The sequence below is a fragment of the Muntiacus reevesi genome, chromosome 8 (assembly GCF_963930625.1).
Source record: "Muntiacus reevesi chromosome 8, mMunRee1.1, whole genome shotgun sequence".
Classification (NCBI taxonomy): Eukaryota; Metazoa; Chordata; class Mammalia; order Artiodactyla; family Cervidae; genus Muntiacus; species Muntiacus reevesi.
In genome coordinates this window covers 54,845,739-54,863,456 of record NC_089256.1, presented here as the reverse complement: position 1 = coordinate 54,863,456, position 17,718 = coordinate 54,845,739, and the positions used below count along the sequence as shown (strand labels likewise).

The following is a 17,718-nucleotide window of genomic DNA, read 5'->3' as shown; positions in this document are numbered from 1 at the left end:
CTTATTCCTGGATTCTCCTCTAGGCTGCACATGCTATTTTAATTTCAACTCTCTCCCCGTTGCCTCTGTACCTGTGAAGATTAAAGGGCAAAATGACTGCTCAGGGGAGTGGGGAGTATGGTAAACCTTGAGATGGCTTTCCACAACACTGGTGCATTCCCTGGCGTTGCCTTCTATCTGAACCCCAGGAAAAGGATTATTCAGTCCTTGATAAGCAGCCTCGAGGAGATGGATTATTCCCAAGAATTTAGTGACAGGAACTAATCAGAACCCTTGACAACAGAATAATATTATACAGCATTTCCATTTTCCCCTGCTGCTGCTTCTTTTTCGACATGAAGAAACCATTTGCTTGCCAGGGAAGGCACACGCATCAGCTAGCAACTGCTGAAACACATGGCTTCATAGTAATGACAGGAGTTTAAGGAGAAAGATTCAGGGACTAATTCAGGCTCCAGAGCAGAGCAGAATAGAAAGTTGAGCTGAGAATGTGATTCTAGTCAAAATACCATTCAGTTGGCTAGATTTTCTTAAGTTCCTATTCCAATGATATAGAATAGTCTGTGTCTGGGAGGTGCCTGACTACCCCCTGGGAGGGGGACTACCAAAAAATGAAGTGTTTTACTCTTGCTGTTCTATGTTAGTGAAAAATGAATTTCCATGATTTAGCACCATAATATACGTTTTTTAATACTCACTGGCAGTAGAGAGTTAATACATGGATATCTTTGGGGAGAAAGGGCTCAAGACCTGATTTTGCTGGGCCAAAATATGCCGCACAGTTTGAAGAAATTGATTTCAGTACTACCCACTCATTCTTCAAGTCCCAAATGATGCTTCTGAAGATCAAGGTCATAGGAATACATTTTGGCTTTATGCCTGTTGGGAATTCCTTCAGGGTTAGAATATGTGCATTCAGTCTCTATTGTCCCTGAAGAGAGTGACATTTTCTGAACAGAGCAATTGGGTCTAAGGATTAAGTGTTGATCAAAGTTTCACTCCAATTCTCAAACTATGATGCTAATTTCTTTTCACTTGCTCCTCAAGCCCCATACCTTGAGGGAGTTCTTGGCCATCACTAATCCCCATGGTGTTTTCTTTCCCAGTTGTCACAGATGAGACCTTGAGCTTCATTCAGAAAAGCAGACGCCTCCTGGTTGTCCTAAGCCCCAACTACGTGCTCCAGGGAACCCAAGCCCTCCTGGAGCTCAAGGCTGGCCTAGAAAACATGGTCTCTCGAGGCAGCATCAACGTCATTTTAGTGCAGTACAAAGCTGTGAAGGAAACGAAGGTGAAAGAGTTGAAGAGGGCTAAGGCGGTGCTCACGGTCATTAAATGGAAAGGGGAGAAATCCAAGTATCCACAGGGCAGGTTCTGGAAGCAGTTGCAGGTGGCCATGCCAGTGAAGAAAAGTCCCAGGTGGTCTAGAAGTGGCGAGCAGGGTCTCACTTATTCATCCTTGAAAAATGTATGAAAGAGCCACTGAATGATGGATGAAAAGATCCAGCAATACTCCAGGAAGGAAGGATCCCCCTGCTTTATTCCCAGTGTGTTGTTCATGGACAGAAACAAGTGCTATGGAAGCCTCCCCATAGAGATAAATTCAGGGTTACTCTAGAAGAACTGTTCTGCTTCCTCAGGCAATACCAAGGCTTAGAATGACTGTGCCACCACCTGTCTCCAATGCCTGAGGTCACTCCATTTTTTGCAAGACCTGGTGATGCAAAATTCCCCTTCTGCATCCTCCATTCCTGTTCCTACTCCTCTCTATTCACTCACTCTGACTCGCTCTCTCTCTCTCTTTTTTTTTTTTTTTGAATAATCTTAATATTATGGGGCAGCCTTTGTTATTGGTTTAAAGACCCCTTAAAGATGAGTCACCTGTTAATAGGGTCATTAAGAGTTTCAAGTATAGTTTTCTTTTCTTTTCATTCACCCCTTAAAAGATAATCAGGGCCTAAATTTATCTTCACTAAGGAAAATAAACTCCTTTGCTCATCCTACTATATTAGACACCCTCACAGCATGACCGACACCACTTATGATGCTATAAAGCAGGGTGACTGTAAATGTTCCTTATGATTGGCTTAAAGGGCTTTCCCACATTGTCTCCTGTCATCTCCCCCCACCACCCCATGCACTCTATCTCAGGTAGTTGGTTTCATATTTGCCAGCTTGAAAACTATGTAGTAATATTTTATTACAGTAAACTCCCAATTATCTGTCGGTTGACCCATAGCCATCACTCCATCTCCCTACCTCCTGCGTTTTGGGTCGGTCATTCAGAGCATGCAGGTGGCTCCTGCACTGATTCATTGGAGAGGAAGCTTCTCTTACTGGTGCTAATATTGAGTAAAAGAAGAGCAAAAAGCTTTCAAGGGCATTTTCTCTCTTATAAGAAAAGCACAGAACAGGGTGTTTGTCAATTTGTCTTTTAATCTTAGCTTTGCTAATGTGAATATTAGGAAAATAATTTCTCTTCACTTGTTTCTATCTCCCCATTGTAAACTGTTAAAGTTAGACTTGGGGACCTTGAAAGTGCTTTTAGCATTAATACTCTAAAAGTATTAACTGGACCCTGAGTAGTTTTCATATTTTATTCACTGATAAGTTAATAACACTCACTTCAAACAAGTTAGACTGAAAAGTCACTGTCAACTAAACATGTTTTAATTTGTATAAGTAAAACGTTACTGTTCTTAAGACTTGGAAAAGTGAAAACGAAGTCCAGGGTTTACAGAGTGCTGAATATCTATGTTACATGTAGATTTTTTAAAAATATATATGTATATACACACACACACTATATATATATATTGCATATATAGACATGAAATACATATACACATACATACATACATGAACTGTATATATATACACACACACACACTACACACACATATATGTATATATATATCCACATATGACTTTAAATAGTCATTGGCACAACATTACAAATTACTGGAACTCTTATCCAGTTTTTAAATTATGTTTTTTACTGTAATATTTTTATGTCACTGTTTTCTGCACATTAATAATACTTGTGAATTTACGCTCACAGAGTAGTTGTTGTTAACCCCTGCCCTCCCTAGATGAGTAACAATAACTTACTACTGCCGCAGTTGATCCGGGTGCAGTGGGTTCTGTTCTGCTCAGAGCTTCCATGGCCACTGCTAAGCAGTAGCCAGCCCTCTGACATTAATTGACCATCTACTATATTCTGAGCACACATACTTAGAAATTACATTAATCTTAGTGCTCAACTCTTGGGGAGATAAATCTTTATTTGGACTTTTAAGTAATAAAGAAAAAGAAAATAATAATACTTTTAATGAGCCTGGGTATCCTATGAAACATGATAATTCATAATTTAAGGAAATTCTTATCTTAGTAGTATGAATGTTGATAAACTATTCTAAAATTATCTCTTATATTTGTGTCCTTCTGAGTTACTAAAGCCTATTTAATAAATCATTTTTCTATGGAGGAGTTATTTTAAATAAAACAAAAGTTTCATGAATCATTGACTATAAGACTGTGGTATGGGGGTCATCTTGGATCTAATGTTTTTAGCTTTGTTAATGCTTTTCTTTATTACAAAGTATAATTATTCCTTCTATTAACCCTTTAGAAGACCAGAGGAGAACTGACCCCAGATAAGATTTGAATTTCAATTCAAGAATGAGCTTTAGATAGATGAGAGGCAGCCCCATTATCAAGGGGCCATTCTCTTGCCAATGCAGCATCTTTTTGCACTTTTGGATTTCATAATGATGTTTGGTACCCCTAAAAACTTATAGATACTTTTTGTTCTATTTATATTACTGTATTTGCTACTGAACGTTTCCAAATGCTAAAAATCTAAAGCAACTCAAATCGAAATGATAGCTCATCCTAAGATAATTCTGTTTCAAGAGTTCTCTTTTGTTTGTTTGTTTTATGATCCAGAAGATGCCCAGTACAGAATATTTGAGAGAGAAGGAGAAACATACACTGGAGAGCAAGGAAAATCACTCTCTAATATTAAAAATTAAAATATCCAATGTTAAAAAGAAAAATCTCAAAGGTTTTAGATATATGGTATAAAGATCTTCTGCACCCAATTAAACAAACAAACAAAAAAACATGATATATAGAGTGTCCAATTACACAATCATATAAAGTAATTTAATTTTTTCTGCATTGTAGTTTAGATGATTCCCTAGTATTCTAATAAACAAGTACTCCATTGTATTGGGGAACAAAAGTTTCACTCCACTTGTTAATTGTCTATTTTCTTTCCATAGGTTTTTCATATTTTAAGACTATCTTTTTTATTTTATTCATAAACATTTGTATTTTCCATTTTCCATTTGATTTGTAAATTTGTTTATTTTAAAAATAAACCATTTATTTTCACCTTTGAATTTTATTTTGTGCATGTGTTTTATGTATTTTTCATGTTTGGGCATAAGAAATGAGAATAAGAAGAATGATACACTTAGAAAAAGAAATGTTTCAAGGAACATTAGTTTTCTCTTTCTGAGAAAAATCTGAAGAAAACTGGGAATTTCAACTCAACATTTTCTTTACCTCTGAGTAAAAGAGTTACTTAAGTAAAATGGATTGATCCAATATACCAGACATCTGTATGTGTTTGTGTGCGCATGTGCACATGTGAATGAGTGTGGAGAGAAAGAGTCAAAAGAGAGAATGAGATGGAGAAAAGGATGAGGAATAGAGACAAAGAGAGAATAGAGAAAGGCAGAGAGAGAGGAGAGAGACACAAACCTATTTCTTTTTGAAACTTGGACAGTTAACAGTAATAGCTTACGTTTTATAGGTTTTCAACTCGAAAGCAGTTGCCTTAAAAAGATTAACTAACAATGTCTTGCCTTTAGTTAACTGGTGATCATTTGAATCAAATATGCATTTCTATTTCAAACAAATCAGTAATAAATATTTGAAAAGACATTTTCTTTTGAGTTAATATTAAGCCTGTAGTAACAGGAGAGCTTTCTTGCTTTTTTAAAATAAATCTTATTTATTCCAAGAATATTTATTGGGCCTCTATAACTTAACTGATTTGCTTAGCAAAAATTCTTCCTCCAAAAAATTTCCCTGTTTCAAACCAGTCTTCAAAGAGTAGTCTTAGGATCAACACATGGAAGTTACAAAAAAAAGCAATCCTTACTCATGAGAAACAACTTTAAAGCAGAGTTGAAACATAATGTATATCACTGTCTTTGGAGATATAAGCAGACAGGTGATGCAGAGGTAAGGAATCCTCCTGCCAATGCAAGAGATGCAGGTTCAATCCCTGGGTCAGGAAGATCGCCTAGAGAAGGAAATGACAGCCTATTCTTGCCTGGAAAATTTCATGGACAGAGGAGGCTGGCAGATTATACTCCATTGTGTTGCGAAGAGTTGGACACAACTGAGTGACTTAAACAGCAACTGAGGTTATTAGGTCTTTGATGCAAGTAAACATGCAGTGTAATAAGAGACACATTCAGCAGCTTATCTATTTCTCTGTTTCTAGTCAAGGGATATGAAGTAGTCTTAGCAATGGGCTAACTAAGTATTCCAATAGTATATTATCCACATTTATTTTAAACTGAATAGACAGAATTTGAAAACTTCGAATCCACATTTTAAGTCAATCCTCTAAAGTTCCCATTAGGGATTAATTTTGAATCAATATTAGTCAATACATTATTTTAATATTGTGCTCAGTAAACATTGAATAATAATACTTTAATCAAGGTGATTAATTCAAAAGCATACCATGCAGTAGACATTGACCTATAGGTATTGATAAATTGTCCAGCAACCCTACAAATTGGCTCTCATTATGTGCATTCTATAGATGGATGAATTCAACTTTAAAGGTACTAAAATAAATGATTGTACTATTAAGATAAATGGATAAACCAGTATTTGAATTCAAATTTATCTTTCAAATTAGATGCCCCTATTTTTTAAAATCTATATTTCAAGTTTTAAGAGAAAGAGAGGTTTAACACACTCTCATATACCAGTAATCTAGCTAAAGAACAAAATTACAGTCCTAGTTTTCTTTCTACTCCCAAGTTAATACCAAGGATATTATAACTATTGTAGGCAAGACTATTCTAGAGTAGTGAAGAGTTCTAGATCAGAAACTTCACTTCAAACCTAATTTATTACCACACAAGAAAAACTGGTGTTATCCATCTATAGCCACACCTCAGGTTTTCTTTTTTTTTTTTTTTTGAGCCAAACAGAATAAACGACCTAATTTAAGATTCCCTCTCCAAATAATATTCATCATTAAAAAAAAGTAATAATTAACATCCTCAAATATGAAATTTAACAGTTTGGAAGATATTAAAATAGGCCATAAAAGAGGCAGTTTCCTTCAAAGTACTATATGAAGACGCTGAGGTATAGACCAACTCTTATCTGAAAACCATCTTCTAATCTATTCCTCAATGTCTGGAATTCCACCATTCATATTTATTTATTTTTTTTGCATTACCCTCTCTAAAAGGCAAATCCTCCACTTTCAAGTGGATTACCAAAATTTAAAAAAAAAAAAAAAGAAGAAGCCATAGGCTTTAAAGTCAATTTTTTTAGAGGGTCTAAGACAATGTTTTATTTTCAACAATGGTACCCCCTTTTGACAGAACAAACATTTTCCTAAAGTGACTATTTAGAAATGAACCACCCATACCCACAGTTACACACCTCCTCCCTCCACACATACAATTTGAGTGCACAAGTTCCTTTTGTTGAAAACCTATCCATGTTATCTTAGGGTCATATCATATTCATCATGATACAAGAGAAACAGTAAACTTTCTAAACTCACATCCTTGGTTTTATGAAAGGTAGAAACATAAGATTCTGAATAAGATAGGGAAAAAAAGGAGTTAGCAAGACACACAAATACATACACACACAAACACAAATACAGACACACACACACAAACAGGCTTTGAAGATAAGTGATTGAAGCAAAAAGATAAGATTGAAGCAAAAAGCGACCAAAATACTTTGTGCTCTTGATAAAGCCAGTCAGAAGTTCTTGAACACTGAGCACATCTCTTTTGGTTTTCCTTCAAATTCATGTTAAATTCAACAGCTGGAAAGAAATAATATGGTAGAGAGCAAAGCTCCTTCATTCCCTGTCAAATCCATGATCCAATTCGCTGCAAACTTTCAGCTTGTCTTCACAGACTGAAAAATTTCTCCCTCAGTGCTTCACTCCTGGCCTGAAAAGCACAGATGCTCAGTCTCATGGTCTGCTCACAGCATGTGTTTTTGGAGTTGTCAACAGCTGCAATTTACAAGTTTGGAATTTGCTTCAGAAAATCTGTTTAAGCTCCTAAATCTCACAATGAGTTTAGCACTGCGTTTATCTCAAGAAGCTTCCATTAGGTTTTGCACAAATTCACCACAATAACTGTTAGAATTGAATGCTTTGTGAAAAGTCTCAACTAATTGGCTGATTTTTACCAGTTACTGTTGTCATTGTTGTTGCCTCTTTAATTGTTATTCAGACCAATTCTTGACATAGAAAAAGAAAGGGAATTTTGGTTGACATCACAGTCAATACTATGAACTGTCTGATATGTCCAAAAATTTTAAGTATTAAGAGCAATAACTGTGTGGATCTTAGGAGCTAGTAATACCCTGTAGATCTTTGCTGATTGTGTCTGGAGCATTATGTTCAGTCCTGTTCATGATACTACTCTTAGGTGACAGATACATAAACTGAATGTTACTAAGAAAAAAAAAATCAGTAAAAGTAGGAAAAAGACTTGATACCAATTCATACGGAGAATAAGATACAAAATTCATGAAAGCTATTTAATCTAGAGATGAGGAAAAAAATACAATGAGATCACAATAATTATGAGATACTTAAAGTATTTTAAAATGTTAGATCTAAGACCACTAAAGTGGAAGGAAATGGCTTTTCAAAACAAGAAATTATTTACAAGTAGAGCTGAAATTAGCTGCTTTTAGGGGTGGTTACTTCCTCATCCTTGAAGGTAGCAGACACTGCAGTCAAAAGAGTAGTGTAGATGAGATTCCTTACCTGCGTAGATTATTTAACACTTCGATCTTATATTCTCAAGTGCTCATTGCCTGTCCTCCCTGGGATTGTCAACGATGAACTGAAGCTTGTATGTTTTCACTAGGCATTGTCCTATCTTTCATTCTCCTATAGATACAGTGGAAGCAGTTTTTGACTTCATTCAAAGGAGCCGGAGGATGATTGTTGTGCTGAGCCCAGATTATGTGACCGAAAAGAGCATCAGCATGCTAGAGTTCAAACTGGGTGTCATGTGCCAGAACTCCATTGCCACCAAGCTCATTGTGGTTGAGTACCGTCCACTTGAGCAGCCACACCCAAGCATCCTACAGCTGAAGGAGTCTGTGTCTTTTGTGAGCTGGAAGGGAGAGAAGTCCAAGCATTCTGGCTCTAAATTCTGGAAGGCCTTGAGACTGGCTCTCCCACTGAGAAGTCTGAGTGCTAGCTCTGGCTGGAATGAGAGCTGTTCCTCCCAGTCTGACATCAGTCTGGACCACGTGCAAAGGAGGAAAAGCCGTTTGAAAGAGCCCCCAGAGCCCCAGAGCTCGGGGAGAGCTGCAGGCGCCTCTCCGGGCCCAGACCCCGCGTCCAAGCACAGAGGGAAGGCCTCGGCGGCCTGCCGCTGCTGTGTCACCTACTGTGAAGGCGAGAGTCAGCTCAGGAGCAAGAGTCGGGCGGAGATCCACGCCCAGCCCCAGTGGGAGACGCACCTCTGTAAGCCCGTTCCCCAAGAGTCAGACACTCAGTGGATACAAAATGGCACCAGATTGGAAGCCCCTGCTCCCCAGATTTCAGCCCTTGCTCTTCACCATTTCACGGATTTATCCAATAACAATGACTTTTATATCCTCTAATTACTGTGTGGTGGGTGGTGGCTGCTATTTCTACCAGCCCATTATGTGTCATGAACCTATGGGAATAATTGACATTTTTATCATCTAATGGACTGTCAGCTTGTGTCCCCTTTATTGATTTTTAAAAACTATTTATTTCTAGGACACAAAAGACCCGAAGGACCTGAATCCAGATTTATTGCCTCTAATGGCCTCAGAAGAGCACACTCTTCTTGGGCCCTAGAAGGTCAGTATGTGCAAGTTGCCTAAAGTCTGATCCTCTCTCTTACCCTATGGTTTTAAACAGAGCAAAGAATTTCAGGGCTTCCTTTGAGTTTGTTGACCAACCTCAAACTGTAAGTCAGTCAGGTATACTTGGGCTATGACACTTAACAGGGTATGTGCATCTCAAGGGAGCGTTATGGAAAGAAGTCAGTTTCAATTTTGGCGGAAGCTGTAGGAATAAGCTCAATGGGAAACCTACAGAACATTTTCCCAGGAAGAACCGAGTACTCCCACATAGGGATACAGAGTGTTCTGTCTCACTGTAAACTAGTGTTCTCTAAACTGCCTAAAGTTGTTAGCATCAATAAAGTTATATTTTTATGTGATTTCATTTGTACTAACAAATTTTTACCTCTCTCTTTCCCTTCTACTTTTTTATGGCTTTTAAATTCATATCTGAAGAATATTCTCTTTAAGGAAATTGAGATTTGGTTTGGGTACTAGGAAAGCTGAGATGTATCTTTAGTTTCTTTCTAGGAATGATCTAGGAAAGGGCCAAAAGAGACTGAGAAAATGTCTCAAAGGAAATGAAGAGCTATACAAAAATATCATTATAATTTTAGAAAATGACAGCTGAAAAATTCAGTATGGTTAGGGGTTAGGGTAGAGGTTGGTCCATCAATGCCTTCTTCTCATTTGAAATTCTGAGGATAGTCATTCAAGTGCCTACAAGGATCAAAAAGTAAGAAAAAGGAGAAAAGAGGGCCACATATAAGTATAATATAATACTCTTCATCTAGTACTCATGTGTATGTGGACATAGATAGAGATAAAAGACACATAGCATTTGATTTCCAAGTCAGAGAGAAAATAGAGATAATTAAGCCTGGAGGTGAAGTGTTTATTTCTTTAAAAAGGAGCATCCTTCACTCTGTTTCACTTGATTCTTGTCAATGATTAAGCCCCAGAATTGAAAGAGTGTTATTTTTCAAATAAATCTGAAATTCTATATTTTTAAGTAATCTGTCAATTATGAAATGACATTTAAAAAAAAGGAAACAACCTGAACACATAGGTACATATTCACCCAAAGGGACACTAATTTGTCATTTCAGAGCTAAAGTATTCACTCGAAAAGTATATGTTGAATGGGTATCCAGATAACCCTGGTGATATTGAGACTGGAGAACACAGACTGGCCCTAAGAAAATAGTGGAAAACATTTATTCCGTCCCCAAATTAAATACACCCAGACCCTCATAATAGGGCTGAACTGACCCAACACTCCATTAAGGAGAAAAAGCTGGAAATAGCGTGTCTTCCATCTAGTCTATAAAGGGTCCCTGCATGGTGGTTTTACTGTAAGAAAATTAGAAGCATAATCTAATTTTGCTCATACTTTGCTCATGAACAAGAGCAAAGTAAAAGGAGGCAAAGGTGGTACCAGACATTAGCACTCATTTCAGCACATAAACCTGACTCCTCATGAGCTATGGCCCAGTGGGTGTCAGCCTTTCTCGGTTATTAATAATGAATGAGAGCTGGAGAAAGAAACCAGAGTTTTCATCCCACTCCTCCCCTTGAAAAGAAATACAGAATTCTCTGTTGAAACAAGAAGCGATTAGATCCTTTTCATGCAGAAATAAGATGAGGGAATAGGCCCTCCAGAGTAAATGGGACTCAACAGGAAACTTGTAATTAGGAAAGGATAGGCCACTCTACCTGAACACCCAGCAGTAAATGACCGTGTGCAGCTCATGTTCTACATTGCAAGCCTTCTTAAAGAGATTAATCCATTCTTGATGTATATTCAGGAATCTTCACTTGGAAGATAGATAGTAGTTTCTCTCTAAATCTGTTAAATAGTGGTTAATGTAAATTGCTCCAAATCCCAAGTAGAGAGAGAATGCAGTTATCCATAATCAGTCTTATTCCTTATTAGCACAGTGTTTCAAACCATAAAATATGTTTGGGAAAATTGATAGACTACTTTTGTTGTTTATAAATTATTTCCTAAATGGAGAAGGTAAATGAAAAGACTAGTGGCAGAAGCATGGAAAATTAAACATGAACTCTTATTATGAATGTGTAGCTGGATAATCATGGTATTCTCAAAAGGTCAATTTTGGTCAGTATCAATTTCCATTGACAATTTAAGTACAATGCAACCAATAAAACGTCATGATTTTTGGCATATAGCCAAAATCAGAAAGATGTTCAGACAGATAATAGACCATACTTGTACAGTATGGAGAAAAGCAAGGCGGTTATATCATTATTTCCTGACCCAACATGGTACAATTGAATGTACTGTTCAGTACAATGTATTTCAGTGGGCTAAATAATGAGAAAAAATATTTCCTCATGGGTCATGCAGATTCATAACTCAATTGATATGGCTATAGGTTAAATGGATATCACTTACACAGGAATATTGCCTTTTTAGGAATAAGTTTCAAGTTAAGTAGAGATAAATATGAGATCTCCTTCTCTCCTGTGTTTTACCATGGGCTCTAAGGGTCTCCATCTCCTGTGAGCTAAAATGGAGATATTATTATTAAACTTATTGTGCTTTGTGAGTATTAAATTGTATAACTCATGTAGGTTCATATCACAGTGCCTGGCACATTGAAAGTGCTCGATAATTGTTGGCCAATTTTATATCCATAGTGAAATCACTCTTGTGATTGCATAAACTTCCATTTGTATAACTATTTATGGCTTACAAATTGATTTTATTACATCATTTTTTTAACACAAAAGCAGTACAGAACAGGAACATATTATACAGATAAAGTGACTTTACTAATGACACTCAGTCAATTAGCAAGGGTTGGGCTTCTAATCTGGGCTTCTGACACCTGACCCAGTGCTGATTGTAGAACTACTCTTGTAAGATTCAAGTGGAAGTATTCCTATTACAAAGTCACCTAATTAGAACTATTTAATTCGAACCGTTATACATTTCAATCAAAAAAGCAGTTAATGTTAACCCACATACACATGAATTAAATATCATATCAAGTATGCAATGTGACAACTGACCTTGTCATATTATGGTTTTATATAATTTCACTTTAAAATATTACAACATTTAAATATTAAAAAGTGGAATCATTTTGTCTTCTAGAATCTATAATCATATTATAATTTCCCCTCAAATAGATAATTTGTATTTTTCTTCATGGAAAATAAAAATATGTTCACCATTCATCTTGAAAATCAAATATAATATTTTAGGTACTATCATTTACACCATAGGTTACAATTACTTCTTATAATTAATAAAAACTCTAGTAATAATATATTTACTTCCTGTGTAAAGATCTGAGGTGGTTGGTAAACTAATGTTCCTAAACTAATGTTTTTTAAAAAGTCATGAATAATAAATTGAACTAATCATAAAGATGTGTACAGAAGGACAAATAATCCCTATGGCAATTATTTCAAACCCTGTTGTGTCTAAAAATTGTTGGGGGGGCATGTGAAGATCTCAGGTGAAACCCCTACTCCAGAGAGACTGATTTATTAAGTACTGGACATTGTCCAAGCCCTTGATAATTCAAATAAGCTATGCCATGCATGAAATAAACAACTACCTATGATAATTCTGTCTAACCCCATCATATTTTTATGCTATTCAGGCTAAAAGAGGAAACAGCCTTTATTAGAGTCTACTCTAAAGTTTCTTAAAGTGTATTCCTAGATACATCCACATGAGAGCCAATTTTGGTTTCATATTAAAATGCATATTTCTTGATCCCATGCAATATGAGGATCTCTTGAGTAGAGCAGATTTGCACTCAGAATAAACTTTCCAGGTGATTCTGAGTTACAAAAATGCTTAAGAAACAATAATTTTTATCTCTTTTTAACTCTTTTACCCTTGTAGGCTCTGATTTTATCCAGCGAAGGAGGACTACGGATCATCCTTTTAACAAGTTGTTTACAGGCTATAGATGAAAATATAGGGCAAGTTTAACCCTTGGAGTTGCCTCAGCATGAGGAGATATTTGAATAGATGAGTAGCTAATAGAGTATATTTATAATGTATGAAACATCAAACACTGACATTTGGAATCTGATAGGACTGCTGTAGCTTATAATATATAATTATCAGAATCACATAAGCAATGCTGTGCTAACAAATAACCTCAAAATTTTAGTAGCTTCATATAACAAGACATTTCTTACATATGCTACTTGTCCAGGCATAAATGCTTACTTTCTTTAGCATTGCCACCTGAAATGTGTGGCATCCTGTTATTCTATACTTCAGACTAATTATTATACTTAGTACTTTCACAGTTCATTGGCCAGAACTAGCTACACATACTGATCTAGTCATAGAGAAGGCTGGAAAATGCAGTCTTCCTGTGTTCCTAGAAAGAAGAATGAATTAGAACTTGGAAAACACATAACATTATTTGTGGCTAAGAATATGATACTGAGATTGCCTGAAGAGCCAAGAGACCTAAAAACTGAGATATGTCACATACTTTGGTAATGAAGGAATAGAAGGACTTTGCTGCCAACACGCTATTGCAGTTTACCTACCTGTCAAGTCAGATTGCTGTGGGAAAAAAACAGAAAAACAACAACAAAAAAAAAACAGTGTAGAGAAAAGGATAGACCTTGCATTTAAATGTTCCCTGAAGAAAAATCATTGAAGAAATGCACAATAAATATAGCTTCTGGTTAAGGGGAAGCACTCTTAAAAATTGAAAAATTTTAAGTTTCTGTATTTGGTTAATTTCCATTCAGTTAGCTCTCTAAGAATGTGACGCTCAAACTATCTGCCAATGAGCCATTGCATTTTTGAATATTCAGGAACCCTCAGAAGAATTAAAGACATTTAGAACACAGCAGAGCATGTAACATGTCCATTAGAAAGCATCACTTATCCATTTATCTGAAAAGCTAAATAGGGAATTCAAACTGAACATGTTAAAGCTCAGATGAAGGAAGAGACGAATGCTAATGTGTGCTTTATGAAGTCTACTATTATCTAGGCATCTGTTCTACGATTTGGAGACTGTACTAAAATCTGAATGTTCATATGACTCTTCTAATATCATGAAATAGCATTTTATCATGAGAAAAAATGCTATTTTGGGGGTGGTAAAGATGGGTACTCAAGGAACTTTTTCCCTACATTTAAACATAGTTGGTTTTAGGCTTCCTGGGTGGCTCCCTGGTGAAGCATCTGCAGTTAGGAACCATGGGTTCAATTCCTGGGTCAGGAAGATCCCTTGGAGAAGGAAATTGCAACCCACTCCAATATTCTTGCCTTGGAAATCCCGTGGACAGAGTAGTCTGATGGGCTACAGTCCATGGAATCACAAGACTCGGATATGAATCAGCGACTCAACCACTGTCACCATACTTGGTTTACAAGGTTGTGTTAATTTCTGCTGTACGCTGAAGTGATCATTATACATGTATGGGTGTGCGTGTGTGTGTGTGTATATATATATATATATAATTCGGTTATATGTTATAATATTGAACAAAGAGGTTTTATGCCCTAGTGAGGTGAGGACACCATTGACACATTCCAAATCTTCAGAGAATAATTTACAAGATTTTTATTTTGGACAATTAAAAACACTTAAAAATATTTAAATGAAAAGAATGCTCTTTGAAATGGGTTCATGGAAAGGAAGTAAAAAGATTCAAAATAAACTGAACTCGGATCGTGAGCTATTTTTATCCTACTCCAGGTAATGAGAACATTAACACTCTATTGCCATATAGAAAAAAGAAAAAGAAAAACTCAAGATACAATCTTAGATGTATTTTTCATATAAGACACAAAGGTATACATAACCACTTATTGCTTTTCTACTGTCTAAAACTGTGTTATACACTAATTAATTTGTATTTGGGCTTCCCTGGTAGCTCAGTCAGTAAAGAATCTGCCTGCAATGCAGAAGATATAAGTTTGAATCCCCATGTCAGGAAGATCACCTGGAGAAGGAAATGGCAACCCACTCCAGTATTCTTCCCTGGGAAATCCCATGGACAAAAGGAACCTAGTGGGTTATAGCCCATGGGGTCACAAGAGTCGGGATATAGCTGAAGCACTGAGCACCAAGCTCAATTCGTAATTTGTGTCATATTTTGAAACATACCTTGGACAATGGTTCTGAACCAGAATTGAACATCTTTTTAAAAACTGAGCTTACTCCAGACTGATACATCTACCAAAATGATTTATACACACACATATAAATATATAATCTTGTCAAGGATGACTGCCTCAAGTTGTCCATACAATATTTGCCAATAGTTCAATAGAACTATTGAACTATTATGAAATGCCAATAAATGCCAATAATGAAAAATCAATAGTGACATATTACAAATTTGGAGTAAAGAGGTTAAAAAATCCTAATACACTAGACAATTTTTTCCCTTAAAATGCAAAACTTAAAACTCAGTCTCACATACTAAGATTTGAGTCTTTTATTTTTATATCTTAATATGAAATTACATAATATATGAGGAAAACCAATGCAGATGATAACATTAGACTTAAGTGCATAGTCAAAGGCCAGGACATGTGGTCTGTCACCTAGAACAGGAAAGTGTTGAAGGTGTAGTAACCTGGCTATAAGCAAAACAATTTGATGACTTTTTTTTAAAAGGATAAGTTAATTTTATTTATTTTTTTCATTTATTTTTATTAGTTGGAGGCTAATTACTTTACAATATTGTAGTGGTTTTTGCCATACATTGACATGAGTCAGCCATGGATTTACATGTGTTCCCCATCCCGATCCCCTCTCCCACCTCCCTCTCTACCAGATCCCTCTGGGTCTTCCCAGCGCACCAGGCCCGAGCACTTGTCTCGTGCATCCAACCTGGGCTGGTGATCTGTTTCACCCTAGATAATATACATGTTTCGATGCTGTTCTCTCGAAACATCCCACCCTCGCCTTCTCCCACAGAGCCCAAAAGTCTGTTCTGTACATCTGTGTCTCTTTTTCTGTTTTGCATATAGCATTATCATTACCATCTTTCTAAATTCCATATATATGTGTTAGTATACTGTAATGGTCTTTATCTTTCTGGCTTACTTCACTCTGTATAATGGGCTCCAGTTTCATCCATCTCATTGATGACTTTTAAGAAGTGTCAGGAGGAAAAAAAAAGAATAAATGAACCCATTCATTTTTTTCACAAACCCCAGTAATAAAAAAAGGGAAGGATGATATATAAAACTCCCTAAATATCATACTTGACAGTTAAAACATGGAGTGGATGTCAGGTATTAAGGAATAAAGTTGAATGGTTACTTTCATCATATGGGCTCTTGATATAGTATAAAAAATAGTAGATAGAAGTCAGAAGACCTGAATTGGAATAACAATTCTTCTATAAACTGTGTGATTTTCAAGCAGACACTTCTGCTCTCATGTTTTTAATTTCCTCATAAATAAAATAAGAGTAATACAATGTCTACCTCATTGGATTGTTGTAAAGGTAAAATTATATAATAAACGTGAAGCTGTAAAATGTGGAAACTATGTGCTTGGGCTTCCCAGATGGTGTTAGTGGTAAAGAACCCCTCTACCAATTCAGGAGAAGCAAGAGATGTGGGTTCAATCCCTGGGTTGGGAAGATTCCATGGAGGAGGGCACGGAAACCCATTCCAGTATTCTTGCCTGGAAAATTCCATGAACAGAGGAGCCTTGGTGGGCTACAGTCCATAGGGTTGCATAGAGTCAAACATGGCTGAAGTGACTAAGCAGAGCACATGTGCTTGATAGTGGGGTGAAGATGACAATGGTTTTATAGAAGAAAGTTGAGGAAATGAAGAGGTCCGAATGAAGCTCCTTAGTCTACTAAATACTGGGGTACTTCCCATAGTACATAGAGTAATTGTAATCTTTCATACCTAAAAGTTAGAGAATAGACAATACAATTTCATAGGACTCTAAACACTGAAGATTACCCCCCCCAAAAAAATCAGTTTCTGAAAAAGTAAGAAGTAGAAAAATAGCTCTATTTGTTTTGCATTGCCATATAATGAATTCCCCATAGCAGCTTGAAACAATACCTATTGATTATGGCACATTTTCTGTGGGTTAGGAATTTGGGAGAGGCTTAGCTGGGAGGTTCCTGCTCAGAGTTACTCCTAAGGTTGCTGTCAGAGTGTGTCCAGGGCTGTGGTCATCTGCCGGCTTCACTGAGGATAGAGGATCCACTTCCAAGTGCAAGCACATGGGTGTTTGTAGCAAGCCTCAGTCCCTTGCCATATGGACCTCCCTGTAGGGTCGTAGGGTTCCTTAGTATCCATATGACACATCAGCTGGCTTACACCAGAGGAAGGGATTCCAGAGAGAGGCAGAGAAAGAGAGTCTCACTAAGTATCATCTATGACCCAGTCTGCAAAGTGATGTATCGTTACCTCTGCAATAGTTTATTGGTTAGAAATGAGTCCCAATATCCAGCCCAAATTCGAGAAGAGGGGAATTTAGCTCTTGAAGGCAGGATCAAAGAATCCGTCAACATATTTTAGAGCCAGCCCTGTAACACAGAAAAAAATGTTTTCAGTTGAATAAATTGGAGTTCAGAAAAGGAAAGTGATTG

The 17,718-nt window shown here is 36.6% G+C and overlaps 1 protein-coding gene across 3 annotated transcripts in view; it reads left to right on the top strand.

Annotated features, from left to right (window-relative positions):
* IL1RAP (interleukin 1 receptor accessory protein) overlaps positions 1-8,931 on the top strand; it is a 139,529-nt gene extending 130,598 nt beyond the window's left edge. For 2 of the 3 annotated variants that reach the window (XM_065942264.1, XM_065942265.1), the window contains exon 11: positions 1,107-4,406. In XM_065942264.1, coding sequence (XP_065798336.1) covers positions 1,107-1,474 — 368 coding nt within the window. In that variant the 3' untranslated portion in view covers positions 1,475-4,406. Of the gene's footprint in view, positions 1-1,106; positions 4,407-8,197 lie in introns of those variants that run through there. The other variant, XM_065942266.1, reaches the window with a different exon arrangement.
* The last annotated feature ends 8,787 nt before the right edge of the window (positions 8,932-17,718 follow it).